At 48.6% G+C, this 17,231-nt stretch overlaps 2 protein-coding genes and 1 long non-coding RNA gene across 10 annotated transcripts; 2 read left to right on the plus strand and 1 right to left on the minus strand.

Moving 5' to 3' along the window:
- The first annotated feature begins 252 nt into the window (after nucleotides 1-252).
- On the plus strand, nucleotides 253-1,900 carry LOC117861945 (protein WALLS ARE THIN 1). Its single transcript, XM_034745460.2, has 2 exons — nucleotides 253-1,467; nucleotides 1,548-1,900. The coding sequence occupies exons 1-2, from the start codon at nucleotides 266-268 to the stop codon at nucleotides 1,729-1,731; spliced, it is 1,386 nt and encodes a 461-aa protein (XP_034601351.2). The 5' UTR covers nucleotides 253-265; the 3' UTR covers nucleotides 1,732-1,900.
- A 1,804-nt stretch (nucleotides 1,901-3,704) lies between these two features.
- Nucleotides 3,705-10,142, plus strand: LOC117849575 (WAT1-related protein At5g64700). Of its 8 annotated transcripts, none has more exons than XM_034731200.2 (5): nucleotides 3,708-4,509; nucleotides 4,632-5,574; nucleotides 5,673-5,795; nucleotides 5,915-7,570; nucleotides 8,882-10,142. In XM_034731200.2, exons 4-5 carry the CDS (start codon nucleotides 7,173-7,175, stop codon nucleotides 9,759-9,761), a joined length of 1,278 nt encoding a protein of 425 aa, XP_034587091.1. In that variant the 5' UTR covers nucleotides 3,708-4,509; nucleotides 4,632-5,574; nucleotides 5,673-5,795; nucleotides 5,915-7,172; the 3' UTR covers nucleotides 9,762-10,142. The 8 variants fall into 8 exon arrangements, with proteins under 8 accessions (XP_034587057.1, XP_034587091.1, XP_034587067.1 ...); XM_034731184.2 differs by having other exon boundaries at nucleotides 3,709-4,509; nucleotides 4,632-4,925; nucleotides 5,450-5,574; nucleotides 5,673-7,570; XM_034731217.2 differs by having other exon boundaries at nucleotides 3,712-4,509; nucleotides 7,206-7,570.
- Nucleotides 10,143-10,903: 761 nt separating this feature from the next.
- Nucleotides 10,904-15,604, minus strand: LOC117849626 (uncharacterized). The gene is made up of 2 exons (XR_004639064.2): nucleotides 15,274-15,604; nucleotides 10,904-14,257 (listed from the first exon to the last, which is right to left on the minus strand). It is a non-coding gene; the product is annotated as an uncharacterized lncRNA (long non-coding RNA).
- Nucleotides 15,605-17,231: the final 1,627 nt, after the last annotated feature.

Below are 17,231 nucleotides of genomic sequence, written 5' to 3' on the forward strand. Positions count from 1 at the left end.
GCAGCCCTGAATGGCCTGAAGCTCTTTACTGATGACAGAGCTTTCACCAGCAACAGCAGGAGCAGTCAGGTCGGGTGTCCCCACTGCTGACTGAACAACCAACCAGCCAGACCAAACCGATCTCTGGCCATGGCCACAAGAAATTAGAAAGTAGAAATCAGCTAGCCGAGCCCAGATATGTCGCATGCATGCGACCGAAATGTACAGCAGGTCATGTCCAAGAACACAGGGACATGACATGACATCCCTGCAGGGTGCAGGCTACATGGATGATCGGAGCTCGCACGCGCAGGCGCTGCACGGCCCCCACAGCTCACCGCCTGTCGATTCCTCTGCACCCACCATATCTCCTTCCCCGCTGCAGCTTCCTTCCCTTCGCCTTCACCGATCACCTTCACCACTATATATACGGGCCTGCACCTGCACTGCCACTGCACCATCCATCTTTCAGACAGAGCCAGCCACTGCAAGCGCACCGTGCTCTGATCCATCAATGGCCCGGGACGACACGCTGCGTGGCCATGGCGCCGGAGCCGCCGCCGGAGTTGCGCCGGAGCGTGCGCGGCTGCACGTGGCGATGCTGTCGCTGCAGTTCGGGTACGCGGGGTTCCACGTGGTGTCGAGGCTGGCGCTCAACATGGGCGTCAGCAAGCTCGTCTTCCCCGTCTACCGCAACCTCATCGCGCTCTGCCTCCTCGCCCCCTTCGCCTACTACCTCGAGAAGAAGGACAGGCCCGCCATGACGCCCGGCCTCCTGCTCCAGTTCTTCCTGCTCGCGCTCTGCGGGATCACCGCGAACCAGGGCTTCTACCTGCTGGGCCTCGACAACACGTCGCCGACCTTCGCCTCGGCCATCCAGAACTCCGTGCCCGCCATCACCTTCGCCATGGCCGCCGCGCTGGGGATTGAGCGCGTCAGCCTCCGCCGCCTGGACGGCCTCGCCAAGGTGGCCGGCACCGCGCTCTGCGTCGCGGGCGCCTCCGTCATCACGCTCTTCAAGGGCCCCGCCGTCTTCGGCCCAGCTGCCGCGCTCGACGTCGCGCACCACCACCAGCCTGCTGCGCCGGCGAGCGGCGGCGGCGGCAAGAGCTGGATGCTGGGGTGCTTGTACCTGATGGGCCACTGCGTGTCGTGGTCCGGGTGGCTGGTGCTGCAGGCGCCCGTGCTGAAGCGCTACCCGGCGCGCCTCTCCGTCACCTCCTACACCTGCCTCTTCGGCCTGCTCCAGTTCCTCGCCGTTGCCGCCGTCGCCGAGCGCGACGCCGCCGCCTGGGCGCTCGGCTCCGGCGCCGAGCTCCTCACCGTCCTCTACGCGGGCCTGGTGGCGTCGGGCGTGGCGTTCGCCGTGCAGACGTGGTGCATCGACCGCAGCGGCCCCGTGTTCGTGGCCGTGTACCAGCCCGTGCAGACGCTCCTCGTCGCCGTCATGGCGTCGCTCATCCTCGGCGAGCGCTTCTACCTCGGAGGGTACGTATAGTATAGTACCTCTTCTTCAGTTATATTTCGTCGTCGTGCTCGCTGATCTTCATTTGCTGGGCGTTGTGCAGGATCATCGGGGCAGTTCTCATCATCGCCGGGCTGTACCTGGTGCTCTGGGGCAAGAGCGAGGAGCGGGCGCTCGCTGCTAAAGAAGACGCCGCCGCTGCTGCCGGCACCATTTGTGACGAGGCGGCTGCTGCTTCCTGCTTGAAGCAGCCACTGCTCCCGCCGGCGACCTCGGAGGCCGTGTGATCCGGTCCAATCATGGGGCACTCAAACTGATGCTACCATGTACTTGTCTAGCAGTAGCTGTAGTTCGTCACATGTTCAGTGCTACCCTTTTGTCATTAAACTGTAGACTGTAACGGTGTACGGATTGATTAAATTTAATTACTTGTTGGGTAGAGAGATTGCCATGGAATTTTTTTTGAATGAACAGAGTGCCGTGGAACATTCTCAGATGATGCTTTATACATCCCAGCATGCAGAGTGGCAGAGCAAGGTTCAGAACTGCAGATGCCATCAGAAAAGATGAAAGCAAAAGAAATCCAAACATCTCACTACTTTTCGAGCAGCAAACTCCTCCTATGTATATACACACACAACGAGACTAAAATGTACATGGTGCATTCTGTGCCACAAATGCACCCGACCGCAAGCGCGAACCGTGAGACTTGCGGAGTGTGGCGATCATGAGCCATACCTGCGCAGAGCGCAGACCCTGCATTTTCCTGCTGAACCTGCCCTCATACATGCAAAATTAAATGGACACAACCGAGCACGTGATATCATCTCACAGGTCAACACACCCACCAGGAAGCATGTATGGATGGAATCTTTTCTTGATTTGATTCGAAAAAATGTGATATCTCCTAACCCGCACATCCGTTTTTTGATCCGTTTGAAGTAGGTTGTTCGAAAAAATGTGCTTAACAAAATGAGATCCATGAAGGCTATATTTGTTGAAAAAATTTTAAGTATGTAATTGCAACTAAGTTGTATTATGAGTTGCAAGCACATTTGCAACACAATTGCAACTTGGTTGTACCCTATTTAGCATTGGTTGCAAGTAGCTATAACCTAACCTAATGTAACCCTTTTCCTTGCAATTAGTTTCTACTCAGTTGCAACCCGGTTAATTGCAACCAGATGTGTTTCCTACTGAATACCCACTTGCAACCAGTGACTACTGATTGTAGCTAGTTACTGCTCAGTTGCAATACGGTTGGTACTCTGGTTGCAATAAGGTATGATTGCAACTTGATATGATTATTGTGACTAGTTGCAAACAATACACAGACTTATAACTAGTTGCAACTCGGTAGTATACGGAGTTGCAATCGGTAAGACACAAAGATGCAACTCGTTGTAAAAATAATAAACTATATCCATATTGGATCCAGTTTTGTTAAGCATATTTTTTTGAGTAATATGCGGCAAACGGTTTGTTAATCAGGGTTACGGTTTATGAGTAAATTTATTTCAAAGAATCGAATTCACAAAAGATTCTATTCATGGATGCATGCTGGTTGCTAGTTGTATTTGTTGCAAGTGGCTAACTATGAGTGGTGAGAAGTAGCAAATTAGCTATTGGTTACCTCAGGTGCATGCATGCTGGTTGGTTCGCTCCAACTCGCTTACCAGCTTGGGTGCATTCCGTACAGAACCGGTTACTACACAGTTGTATATATAACCAGTTACTACACGGTTGTAACCCAATAGCTACTCTGGTTACATGGTAGGTGGATGATACAAATTAACTAGGGCGCACGCATGATATTTTTTGAGGTGATGGTTCACGTGCAGGAGGCGCGCCTGGATATTGGGCTGATTCGGCCGGTTGCACGGACTAGGCGCACCGGTTGGCCTGGGTGCGCAGAATGCACCCAAGTGCAATATAGCAAAACAGTACGTGTGTGCAAAAAAAAAAACTTGCAACTTGCAATCAGCGACACCCCTCGACTACAGGAGCAGAATTTCCCGGAACAAACCAAGGGATAATCCGAAGCGAAAGGCAAAGGGAAAAGGCTCATCTTCAGGTTTTAGCTCCTTTATTAAATACCCCAATAAGATATAGCTTTTCTCAAAAGCCAAATCGACACAAAAGAAAGAAATATAAGGACAGAGAGAAAATAAATTTAAGGACCAAAAAAGCAACAAAGAAGAGGGCAAGCAATATCTTTTCCCCAAACGAAGAGCACTAACCAATGGGCACTGCGCTCCACTGTAGAGTCCAAGAGGGAGAGAGGAGGGCCCAAGAGGAGAAAGGAACAAAAGCAAAGCACCAAGAATCGAACAAACACACGCCGGATGCCGGCACGAGAGAAAGGACGAGAAAAGGCAGCATCAGGAGGGGGGATTCAGGACCAAGGTGGGGTGAACTGTGAAGCATTTCCACGAGCATATCCATGGAAGATGCCGTCGAAGCAGCATATCGTTCCCTCCTCGACTCGTGTCTATCTTCCTATCTCGCCCCCACCCCCAAATCTCATCATCTATAAATCGAGTTCGCTTCGATCTGGATCATATCCTGACATGGTAGTGGCAGCCGCCATGGCAGTGCTGCTCTGCTCAGCCGCCATGTCGCCGTCGCCAATGCGTCGGCGGCCTCAACCTTGAGCTGCCTGTGCCGGACAGCCCGAGGGAGCTGTCGGTGTAGCGTCGGCGGCAGTGGCACCATGGCTTCCGCTCTTCTCCGGCGGCGGCGGTGGCGGCGGGGACCCTGGAGAGAGGGAGGAAGGGGGATCTGATCCGTGGTGTTTCTTCTGTGGCTTCGCTTCTGCAGGGCAAGTCGAATCCTTTGGCATGTACACGTTGAGTGACAGATACATACCTGTATGTATGTTTCTGAACAAATGCTGTAGTGCTTCATCTGTAACTTCCTTATGTTCTCTGAAGATTATGAAGATACACATTTGTTCAGCCCTATGTTGCCGAATAGCCGTTCGGTGTTGTAAATCTAGGAGGTCAAACCATCATTTTAGATGGAGAAAGATCAACGTTTCGCAGAATGGTTATAGCTGCATCAAGGTGAGTTCATCAGTTTTGGACCTCCGTAGATCAACTGTGACTAGCCTTAGCCTGAACTCTGATCCAACGAAAACGAAACAACTTCAGGTTCTGAAAAAGCATTCCTTGCTCGTCATGTTTAGGTCTGTTAAAGGCCAAGCATCAAACCGGATCCACGTGGCGCGCATCGAGAGCAGGCCTGCACCCACCTGCCTCTTGTTGGCGTCAAACACTCATGTGATTTGGAGGGCTGAGATCGTGAACCATCGCGTCAAACACTTCCTGCCAGCACAAAATGTGGTGGTCAACCATGGAGTGGCTGAGGAGATGGTCCGGGCATTCAGGGACGCGGCGGCGGAGTTCTTCGCGCTGCCGCCGGAGGACAAGCTCCCCTACTACTCCGACGATTGTTGGATCAGCCAAGTTACCTCCTAGAGGTAAGATTTCAAATGAATCTCAGCCACCGAATTTTTTAAAAAAACAAATACAAAAAAAATAAGAAAAATTTTCCATACAGTTAAAACACATAGCACCTCTCACCTAAAAAAATACATAGCTCCTGGCAGTCTCACATGCATGTCAAATGTTTGCTAAGCTCCACCTTTTCCGTGTCTCCTCCAGTTTATAACTGAAAAAAAAAAGTTAGAGGCTGAAATTCATACGTTTCACTCAGATCCTATATAATCTGAACTCCGACAACCGAAATGCAAACCCCAGATGCACAAGACCTAGTCATATAGGATTATTTTCCATGTGCTCCATATCTGACGACCATGTTTCTTCATCTCCAACAAACCAACAACTAGCCTCCATGCGCATGCTCAACCACACACACATTTCTTCTTCGTCTTGGTCGCCTTTCATCAATCCCTTCCGTCGTCTTAGTTATAGTGTTATGCTTGTCATCAGGTTTACTACTAAAAGTAAAAGGTTTTCCTTCTTCCCCTTGTTGATTCCCCAGCTACCTAAAACATGCATGTGGCAAATGGATATGATTAATTACATCAAACCATTTTCATATTGTTAATTCCAAGTCCACACCAGCCTCCGATCCAACACACAGAGGGATAATTAAACATCAGTAAGGTAAATTCCCTCAGATTGTTTGGTCAAATTTTTTGATTGATTTAATTCATTCCTAGCTGCTTCTGGACTTATTGCTTCTGGATTTAATTCATATATAGGTAAATCAATAGAGATAGCTAGGAACCCGGCAAGGCGGGGATGAATGGTGAGATATTGGATTATACTGGTTGTGGTTGATCATCGATCTGAGGCGGACAATGCCAGCAGCATCAACATCCAAGGTAATAGATTCATGGGGATCAAATACTAAAAGCATCCAATTCATAAGTGCATATATAATCGTTCTTTTCCCATTTGCATTGCATGCAAGTATATATAACAAAATGATCTTGGGATGCAGGATCCAGTGAGAAGGCTGATAATAATAGGCAAATGCTGTTAATAATATTCATGCTAGCAGTTGAAATAAAATAATGTTGTGTGGAGTGTGTTCACTCATAGGAAAGATTTGTCAACATCATTATATGCATGATTTGCACATGTTAATACCTATATATGTGATGATTGAGCAATGTATACGCCACTTAATTCTTGCTCTTGACCGCGTGCATATATGACCTAGCTAACAAAAGATGCGCAGCCTAACTGAAGTTTGAAATTAAAGGCCTGGATGCACTTAGTTGTTGTTCATTCTCCGTTGGTAGTGTTTGAACTGTCTAACTAGCTCACTAGGTAGTAAATAAAGTACCAATGCAAGCTAGCTAGCTAGGTGCGTGATATAATATAATCTTTGGTCCTTCATGCGTATTCTCATCATATATTAACTTGCGTGCACCACACTGGAACAGCTATTGGGAGGGATAGCTTTTTGAATGACTAGCTGGTGACTTATATACTAGCTCTTTTTGACATGCTTTGCTTGCTGTATATGTTGTCCACCCAAACCAAACTCTGCCGGTGCTCACTAGCTCACTTCCATCCTGCCCATTGCATAGATGACATGATGCAACGACTTATATAAATTGATTAAAGATACAATGGACAAGAAAGGAAAGCCGTTAGAGAGTTTTCCCTCCTCCTCCTGCTGCTGCTTGAATGATAATAGGCACGGATTGGCCAGGCAACAATCCAACTGTTTCATGATACGTATATATAATAGACGGATCTGCTATCGATGAGGAAAGCAGATGGAGAGTTTTCCCTCCTCCTGCTGCTGCTTGAATGGTAATAAACATGGATTGACCAGGCAACAATTCAACTGTTCCATGATACGTATATATAATAGACGGATCTGCTATCGATAAGGAAAGCAAATGGAGAGTTTTCCCTCCTCCTCCTCGTGTTGTTGCTGCTTTGAATGATAATAGGCACGGATTGGCCAGGCAACAATTCAACTGTTTCATGATACGTATATATAATAGATGGATCTGCTGTCGATGAGGAAAGCAGACGGAGAGTTTTCCCCCTCCTCCTCCTCCTAGTATAGGTATACAGACATGGCTTAATAAGATTGCCCTGCACTTACGCAAGTGCTATTCAGGTATACTAGCTAGGCAAGCTGTCACTGATCGAATTGGACTAGTAGCCATTGCATTATATTGCGTCCATCGTATGTATCCACCATGCGCGATAGGCAGTTGAGCTAGCTATATATATATATGGGCATCGATCATCTGCCGCCTGGGCTGCAGGGATACATAGCTTCTTCTTCTTCAGAGGTGGAGGAGGAGGCGGTGGTGATCAGCATGGCCGTCGTGGAGGAGGGATACATACCTTCTTCTTCTTCAGAGGTGGAGGAGGAGGCGGTGGTGATCAGCATGCCCTCCGTGGAGAAGGGTGAGAAGAAGACGCCGACGCCGACGATGGCTTCGTCGTCGTGGTCCATGGAGGCGGTGATGCTGCCGGCGAGCATGGTGCTGGTGCAGGCCTTCACCATGGGCGCCCTCCTCCTCTCCAAGCTCATGCTCAACGTCGGCATGGAGCCCTTCGTCCTCCTCGCCTACCGCAACATCATCGGCGCCATCATCGTCGCTCCCTTCGCCTTCTACTTCGACAGGTACGCTAGCTCCAACTGTGTGCAACTTAATATTACTAACTTCAATTCATACATGCTCATAGTACGTACCTTGACACTGCAAAACTCTTGTCATTTAGGACATGTATCATTATTATATAGTATTAGCTAGTGCACATGTTTAGCTAGCATTACTTTATTTATTATAAGAAGCAAATCCGGTGACAAATTAAATATCTTACCATTTTGTTGTGAAATTAAAAATTTCTGGCTAATTTATTTTGCGTATACATATACTACCCTTGAATCTTTGGTCTATTTCTGTACATTTCTAGGGGTTGGAGAAGTTTTAAATTTGCAGGCATCGATCTAGTTTACTTCAATTAGTTCTTCATACGCTCCTCAGAATTAAGATATCTTTCTTTTGGATCCTATGCTTATATATGCGTGTAAGTTTGCTCTAGTTCATGTTAATAGGTTTTTCAGACATAATACACTGCAAGAGAGCAATAACATGGACAGTAGTTTGTAGTCTTATATATGTTAAAACTGGTTGTAAAAACAAGAAATAAATACTTGAAAACTATCGGCCACTAAAAAAGAGATTATGAGGACCCTTGTATTGTACTCCTAGTACAGTATGTGTGTGCATACTATACATAATAGCATGATGCACTGCATCGGCCAACCGACCAGGGGTTGCATCACCGTTGTGCTATGCCGGCACGGTTGCGTTTGCGTCTGCTGCCTGCTTTGTTATGAAAATGCATGGCGCACTGCATGCCTTGTCTTGAGAAGCAAAATGGAAACCGAAACACGTACACATCCTATATAGGTTCACGTGCAAATGCCTAAAATATGCCAGACGCTACCATGACTTTTAGCTATTTTCGGAGGGAGGAGAATAACTGATTTGGTTACGTTACGTGTACGTGAGCAAGAGCAATGCAATATAATGCAAACAAGCTAGCTAGTTTCAGGCTTTCAGCATGTGCCTGCTCATATCGATCTGAAGGCAACAAGGCATGGGACAGACCGATGTGCCGTGCTGCCATGGTGCTGTGGTGCAGCGGCAGTTGTGGCATTTGCTTCCTTGCTCGGCTAAGCACTAGGACATGCAGAATGCAATGCTTGCCTTGCCTAACATATACAGATATCTTCATTCGGACGATATGATGGAGACAGAATACAATTGAATTCATAGCTGTTACAGGCAGACAAGGATGCATGCTGTTCCAGATGCTAATCTTGCTTGCCTGCTTTTAACAACTTGGCTTTGTAATAAATAAAAAAATAAAAAAATAAAAAAAAGTAAAGTAAGATACATAACACAGAGCAATATTGCATATGCAGGGGGATGTTGCGCAAGGTGAACCTGCGGGTGTTTGGCTGGCTGTCGATCAGCGCGCTGCTGGGGATCGTGCTGGCGATGGGTCTTCACTACTACGGTCTGCGCGCCACCACCGCCGCCTACTCCATCGACTTCCTCAACCTCATCCCGGTGGTGACCTTCGCTATGGCGGTGGTGCTCCGGCAGGAGAAGCTGGCGGGGCGGATGAAGCTGGCGGGCACGGCCATCTGCGTGGGCGGCACCATGGTTGCCAGCCTCTACAAGGGCCCCCTGCTGCGCCCGCCGTGGCCCACGCACCTGCTCCGGCACCACCCCGCCGCCACCATGCCCGCGGCCCACCACAACATGGGCCTGGGCACCGTCTACCTCTGCGGCAGCTGCGTGGCCTACGCGCTGTGGTTCATCGTACAGGCCCGGGTGGGCAGGGAGTTCCCCTGCAAGTACCTCTCCACCGTGCTCGCCTGCGTCTCCGGCGCCCTGCAGGCGCTGCTCATCGGCGCCGCCGTCACCTTCTTCCAGGCCGGCGGCGGCGGCTCGGCGGCGTCGTGGCGGCTGGGCTGGAACCTGCAGCTCGCGGCCGTCGTCTACATGGGGGCCTTCAACACGGGCGCCACCTTCTGCCTCATGTCCTGGGCCATCGCGCGCCGGGGGCCCATCTACCCGTCCATGTTCAACTCGCTGGCGCTGGTGGCCACCACGGTGCTGGACTCGCTGCTGCTGGGCACCCTCGTCTCCGTCGGCAGCCTGCTGGGTACACTCCTCATCGTCGTCGGCCTCTACGCGTTCCTCTGGGGAAAGGCCACGGAGATACACCACCTGCAGCAGCAACCGCCGGCCGCCGGCGACAACCATGGCCACGCCACCACCGCTACTAGTACCTAGCTGCATCGCATGGTTGTACCTGCCAGTCCATGCCAAGTGCTAAGCATTATGCCGCTCATGGGAGGCAAAATACGAAAGGTGGGGAGCTGCACCGTGAGAGAGACCGAGTAGAACAGAGGTGATGAGTCATGGGTGGAAGGGCACAGGGAAGATCTTAAAAGACTCAAGAGTTAGAAACCACTTTCCATCGTCAACAAAAATGTTAGTTGTTTTTGAAAAAATCACTAAAGAGGCTTTAATCGCCGGCCTAAATTTTGTAACATGTGAGGATTCTTTAATTCCTATTGGTAACACCAACCAAGATTAAAGATGACCCTTTAGTCCCGGTTGGTGTTACAAACCCGGACTAAAGCCTCTTAGAAAATTTCTAATATTTTTTTAGCGCAAAACCCTTTAATTCTAGTTGGTAATGCCAATCGGGACTAAAGGTTTGTCTTTAGTCCTGGATGAAAGATCCGGGACTAAAGATGGATACCTTTAGTCCCGAATAATTAGTTTTGGTTGGATTTTCGAGACATGCGCATGTATTGAAGTTCAATCTCATATTAAGCAAGAACAAAAAAAATAAAACAAGAACCAAAAGAGGTTCAGAACCGTTGCCAGGGGCATTAGATGCACCGTCATCAACTGGTTTAGGCATGCTAAACGGTTGACCTTAAATCGACTCTTGAAGCTACCATGAATGTACACGAATAGGACTACTAAAAGGAAGAAAACAATCCTCTATTTTCTCTCTCTACAATTCAGGGGTTAACATTACCGGTAAGAAAAAATTACCGGAGGTCACCAGCTTTATCGGTTTATCGGATTGATTTTCGATCCAAATTTAAACAAAAAATTGTCTCAATTTCTCCAAAAAAATTACATATTTGTTTCCCAAACCATTTAACATAACAAAACTAAACATAATGCCACGTTTATGAGGGTCGACTAGGGAACTGCATGCGAATTCAGCTGAAGATTAAAATTTCGGGTGATAAAATAGTTTACCGAACCTTACTGATAAACGGGATTATTGGGTTTATTGATATTTTATCAGTGATAAATTAATCCCTCTACATACAATCCTATTACTACCTTGTTCCTTTCTTTTGCGAAAACACTTTTTTTTTTCAAAAAGTAACGGCAGCCCTGCCAAATCATTTAAGAGGAATAGCAAGCTCGTTCTTTTATAGTACGTTGATAGTGCATAAAACGCTAGAAGCTTGAAACTCAATTAAAGCAACAATAATCATAAGGAAACTATGGCTCATGGAGCCCTCTCATATATTGCTGTATTCCGTATGCTAATCTCCTTCTTGATGAGCGAAAACACTTGAAGGGGCATCGCCGAAAGATGCGCCGGTTTCTCTCTTGAAAATGTTCCACCAAGTATACATCAATAGGGCTGCTACATTTTGCCGTTGTGCCTTTAGCACGCTGAATTCTACTACCCACAAAAAGCACAAATCCATTACTCCGATTGTTTTCCCTTTCCTTTCATGGAAAAAATAAACAATATATAAGCCTAATTACTTTCTGTCTATGTTGTCACAGTACTGTACTGTTCCGCGTGTTTATTCTAACAGATTCTAAAATAAAATGATCTGAATGTAACCTAGCTTGGAAGTAGCTTGGAAGGGCTAAACCGCCAAACACACAATGATCTGGACGTAACTAGCTCTTTGCCGCTCTCAGGTTGAATATGTAAAGTTTATTTGAAAATGTTCTCAGGTTGAATATGTAAAGTTTATTTCAAAATGTAATATGTAAAGTCACTCCAAGCAACCTGAACACGTTATCAGCGCTACGCCAGATTTGATTTGTGCTGGCACAAGAAATTTAGCATGCTGGCGGGCATGATTGATACCCTCCAGCACAAAGTTTCCTCAGCCAGCTGGAGGAGCACCCACCAGAACAGAAACCACTGTGCTGGTGGACGACATAAGCACCCGCCAGCATAGATGCCACTCCTTATCTCCTCCTCGTCTCTCTGCCTCTCCCTTTATCTCTTTCTTTTACTGCTACTCTCCCATCTCACATCTCTCTCCCTTATCTCTCTAGGTGTTGGCGCGTCCAGGCGGCGGTAACGGCGGCCGGCCTACAGGCGCCGGAATGGCAGTCGGCGCGTGCCGCGTGCAGGCCACGGCAACGGCGGTCGGCCTGCGCAGGTCTGAGTCAGCTCGGTGGCACGGCCAGCAGAGGCACAGTGCAGCCATGGAGGCTCGGCGCCACGTCCAGCGGCAAGTACGATTAGTTTTGTTAGTTTCCTCTTCCTCGCATGATGTAGTAACTTTAGATCCATGGGTTCAATTCATGCAAGGGGGATCCTTTTATTTTTTATTAATTTCCTCATGCTTCGTCCTCAGATAAAACCGAGGTGCTGCTCCGGTGAGGACGACGGCTTGTGCAGGCAGCCTGCAGAGGCTGGGCATGGAGGCGCAACGGCACGATGACGCTATAGGCGGAGGTAACTGGCCGTGCGGCACAAAGGAGGACGGTGGGCTTCCTCGGATGGTGCGAGCAGGACAGCTCGCCGAAAGCCGCGGGACCACAGCACGGCCGGCGTCGACCATAGCGTGGGGATGGAGGATGCAGACTTCCTAGGACGACGTGAGCATGACGGCTCGTGGCATGGCAGCCTCAGGCGACATGCACTGCGGCACGGCAACGGATGCGGCCGCACGAATGGCTACAACTAGATTTTTTTTTCATTTCCTAAAAAATATCTGTGTTGGCGGCTACTTAAGCACCCATGAGCATAGGACGCATTTGTGCTGGCGGACGGACACCCACCAGCGCAAATGGTGATTTGTGCTGACAGTGAGTCTGGCGGGTGACAGACCCGCCAGCAGAAACAGCGCTACTACAAAACTTTTTTGGCCTAGTGCACGCAGCATGATATTTCCAAACAAATATAAATAGTAATATCAGGCAGCATATATTTTCTCAAACACCTTTTATGGTACTGGTATGGAAGTGCATAGCTTGCCAGCCAGTGGACATGGCATGCATGCATGCATGTACATACAGTAATTCAGTGGTAGAAATCTCGGCATTACTTCCGGTTGGTAGACCTCAAATCTCTCTAAAAGCTTGGGATAAATTTTTCGAGACAAAAGGGGATCTTTAGTCCCGGGTCATCCACCCGGGACTAAAGGCCCCTTAGTCCTGGTTGGTGGGACTAAAAAATTTTGAAAAAAATAAAAAAAGCCGCATGCTCCCACGCCTGCCTCCTCCCCGCCGCACAACCCCCACGCCTGACCCCCACACCACCCGGCCGCCTCTACCCCGCGTTGCTCCGCCTCATCCACGCCCACCGCGCTGCTCCACCTCCTCCACCCGCTCCGCCGGCGCCGCTTCGCCCGCGCCCGCCCGCCGCCCGCACCCGCGCCAGCCCTACCCTCGCCCGGCTGCCGCTCCTCACTCCCACTGAGGGGCAAGCAGAGGGGGAAGGGAAGGGATGGGGGGCGGCGCAAGGAGTGGAGGTGGAGGTAGAGAGGAGGGAGAAGATAAGGATGAGCCAAGAGAGGAGGTGGAGGCGCAGGAGCTCGTGAGGAGGAGATAAGGCGTGAGAGAGAGAGGAGGTGGAGGAGGGGCGCGCGGAACGAGGATAGGAATCCTTTTGTTCCGGTTGGAAACACCAACCGGGACTGAAGGGTAACCGGGACTGAAGAGCCCCCGCTAGTGGCTGAGTTTTAATCCTGGTTGATGAACCTTTAATCCCGGGTTCAAAATTATATGAAACTAAAAATGTTGGATGGAAGGTTAGTTCTCTTATAAGCGTTGTAGGACATGCATGGGCACGTACGTACACTGACGACAATACATGAACCCACACCAAGTCCGAGCAAGCACAAAGACAAATGATGATGATGGTGCATGGACACAGCAATAATCGATTGCCTTAGCTCTGACTTGAGCACATCTTGCTCTCGAAATGCAGAATCTGGCAAAACTTGGCACAGATGATGAATGATGTATTAATTCAGGATGTGATCTTATGGTTGGTTTCTTCTTCGTTTGAAAATTAAACATGCAGTCGTAGTACTAATGCATTGATAAGATACTACTGAAAACAATTTAGAGATTAATTCTACTCTCGACACACCACAGACGAACCTACGGAACACGCCACCAGCATATCAAGTTCATACAGCATAAATAAATAAATAAATATATATATATATATATATACATCCATAATTTTTTTAGACAGAAAAATCAATACATAAATACTGTGACAAAAATGATCTAGATGGATGATGTTCAAATTAAACTTGCTTCTGTTAGCAAGAGATCGAACGAAGGCTAGAATGCAAAAGGGGGTGCTGTAAAGTAGTAGTGCTAGAATTACGTACCAAAAACAGACACCGGTATTGCTTATCTTTCACTATAAGCAATAGTGAAATGCCAACAAGATGAAAGTGATGAACAATGGGGTGTAGGACCTTGGAACTGAGGAACGGAGGTGCTTGGAGAACTGACAGGAGAGAAAGGGCATGGGGCAGCTGGACCTGTCATCGGTCAAGTCTGTTGGAAATACTTTGAAGGTGGTCAAAAGGAAAACTAAAGAGAGGAAAAATAGGAGGGATAAGGTGACGCCCGACTACGTTTCCCTCGCGAACGTCCACCTCGCGCCTCGATCGGAGGCGCAACCGAACTATGGTTGTGGCCCCGAGCGACCCTGCGCTATAAGAAATGGGGGGCCCGGTGGGTTTTGGGTTGACTGCTAACGCACCAAAACCTCAAGAGAACTCCTCCTACACGCCAACCCGATCGTGGCAACGCTGGAATCGCCCGAAGGCTACCGCCACACCACCATCGCCATCCCTGGACAGACGAGGTAGAGGCCCGAAGGCAGGCGTAATCTACGACAAGCTTGTACACCTACGGCGAGTACATCTACGGCAGCTCCCATCCCGGCCTCGTCCACGACAATCATGGCTGGATCGTCGCAAACTATGACTGCTGGTTGGATGTCTCATCCCTACTCTAAGTGGTGTTCATGTTCTTAGATGCGTAAGATCCTGTATAGATTAAGACTTAGTAATGTAGTTTCCTACATTTGCTATCAGTTAGCCAATGCATCTAGACATGGACTAGACATGGACCCTAAGGCTGTGTAGATTGAATCTTAGTGTGCAATTGAGTCGCATTGTACTGGTTTTCTTTGTTTTGATCTACACAGTAGCTGTCTAGTATGAATTGCTATGTTATTAGGCTTATCCCTATTCGGCTACATGTCACTGCTCGAGTTTTAGTTCACTAGCATGATCTATTAAGTTAAGATTAGACCGAAATAGATCTTAGTTAAGCCAAATTTCATGCCTAAGCTACTAGATCAGATCCTAATTCATGTAAGTGATTAAGGTTAGGATTCGGCTACTGTTTTTCCCCGACTACCCACTGTTCAGATCCAAACCCGCGCTGTTAGTACCCCACGTGCATAAGCAATTAAATCGCGAAAGCATTTAGAAGGAGGGGAGATCGATCGAAAGATCATAAGAAAGAAATCCCAAAAGAACCTCACCCAACAAGCAGCCTCAGATCGCTGCGCCCGGAACACCTCGAATTCGCGCAGCCATCAGCCTTGGCCGCCGTCATCGTCGCCGGGCAGAGCCGCCGGACACTGGCGCCTAAAACGCACCCGCCTCGCCATCAGGCTCCACGGCGGAGCCCCTCGACGGATCCGCGCGCGACCAGATCGCACGCCGGCTCCAGCGAGAGGGCCCGCAGTGGGGCATGGTTGGGGCGACGGCAGGGCGGCCATCGGTGGCGAGGGGTGCTGCTGGAGGCGGAGAAGAAGGGGAAGAGAAGGGGAACAGCTGCTCGGGTCGGGGCTCTTGCGGCGCAGAAGAGGAGCAAAATGAATTAGGGTTCACCGGGATGCGCACGGCTGCTGGTTTTGCTCCTCCGAAACCCACGCACAGCCGTTGGATTGATCCAACGGGTGAGATTCAGGCGGGCGCGTCCCACGGGCCGAATTGGTTGCCTGCCCGTCTGCTGCTAGGCTGAGAGCCCATGCATGAGTGTGACTGAAAGGTCCGAGCCGAAAGAACGTATGGACCAGGCCATAAGTTGGGCCGCGCGTCACGCATAGCTAGGCCATAAATACTCCTAGGCTGTTCCGTTTCTGCGTGGCAAATTCGCTGGGCCATAAGTGGGCTGCTGCCAGACTACGATGCGCCATGCCGTTCACAAGCCGCGACACGAGTATGCGGCACTTTAAGTTGGACCGAGCAAGTCTTGTTTGTGCTTAGTGCGCATAGGGCCGGTTGCGGGATGGTTAGTTGAGTCTGGGCGTTTTGAGTTCTTCGCACAGTCCACTAATTATTATAAGTTAAGCTACTTAATTACGCCAATTAAGTTCTCAGTTGCATAATTAGTTAACTCAATGATGAATTTCTGAATAAATAGAGCCAACGCGAATTTTATTTCAGAATAATTTATTAAGGCACGCAATTAATTTCTGACCAACGTTGATATTAATTGAGTGTGCATTTTGTTTAAGTTTTAAGTATTTTGCTTCTGCCCAACGGTGTTGCAAAATTGATTCTTGTTATGTTGTTTAAAATTTTTCAGTAATTTACTTCTACCCAATGGTGATGCAAATTATTTTATGTCATTTTAATTATGTCTTTGTTTCTGCCCAACGGTGATGCAAAGTTGTTTACGTTTTTAATCGAGCCAACGCACTGTTGTCATCATTACTAATTAAGAAATTTCTTTATTTTACTCAGACTTGACTCCATCAAGTGTCATAAGCTATGTCAACGGCATACAGAAGCTTGGGGGAGATAACTTTACCAACTGGAAGAATGATATTGGGTTGGTCCTTTGCATCATGGACAGGGACCATTCCATGAGGGATAAGTATCATGTTGCTCCTACTGCTCAAGGGGATAATGACACCACCCTCCCTGAGGCCTGAGCGCACTGCTGCCTATGAGAAGGAAAAGGAGCGGTGGGAGCGATCAGATAGGGTAGCCCTAATGATCATGGAGCAGACGATAAACCCGGCAATAAGGGGAGCCATTGAGAAACATCCCAAAAGTGCCGTACATTTTATGGAGAAGGTTGAGGAGTACTTCAAAGGCTCCAGTAAGGCTAATGCTAGCACCCTCCTGACTAAGCTAATGAACACCAAGTATGATGGACAAGGTAGTGTTAGGGAGCATATCACGAGTCTCATTGACCTAAGGGATAAGCTCAACGACTTGAATTGCCCCCTTAATGATGAGACACTGCTTCATCACATCATGCTCTCGCTGCCTTCAGTGTTTGAACCCTTTAAGATAAACTATAATGCCAGCGACACGAAGTGGGATATTCCCACACTCATCGCGAAGTGTTCTCAGGAGGAATAAAGGCTCAGATCAGACAAGGGTGATTTTGCCAACCTCATCAGGCACGAGGTGAACAAAGGCAAGAATAAGCAAATCGCTCCCTTTAAGAAAATTAAGAAAAATAAGAAACCTAATCAACCTC

Source organism: Setaria viridis, chromosome 1 (genome assembly GCF_005286985.2).
Source record: "Setaria viridis chromosome 1, Setaria_viridis_v4.0, whole genome shotgun sequence".
In the NCBI taxonomy this organism is placed as follows: domain Eukaryota; kingdom Viridiplantae; phylum Streptophyta; class Magnoliopsida; order Poales; family Poaceae; genus Setaria; species Setaria viridis.

Excerpts from the sequence above, each read along its gene's own strand:
- LOC117861945 (XM_034745460.2), top strand. The coding sequence starts at position 266 with ATGGATGATCGGAGCTCGCACGCGCAGGCGCTGCACGGCCCCCACAGC. Across the intron at positions 1,468-1,547 it reads GAGCGCTTCTACCTCGGAGG|GATCATCGGGGCAGTTCTCA; the intron begins GTACGTATAGTA and ends GGCGTTGTGCAG.
- LOC117849575 (XM_034731166.2), top strand. The coding sequence starts at position 7,173 with ATGGGCATCGATCATCTGCCGCCTGGGCTGCAGGGATACATAGCTTCT. Across the intron at positions 7,571-8,881 it reads TTCGCCTTCTACTTCGACAG|GGGGATGTTGCGCAAGGTGA; the intron begins GTACGCTAGCTC and ends TTGCATATGCAG.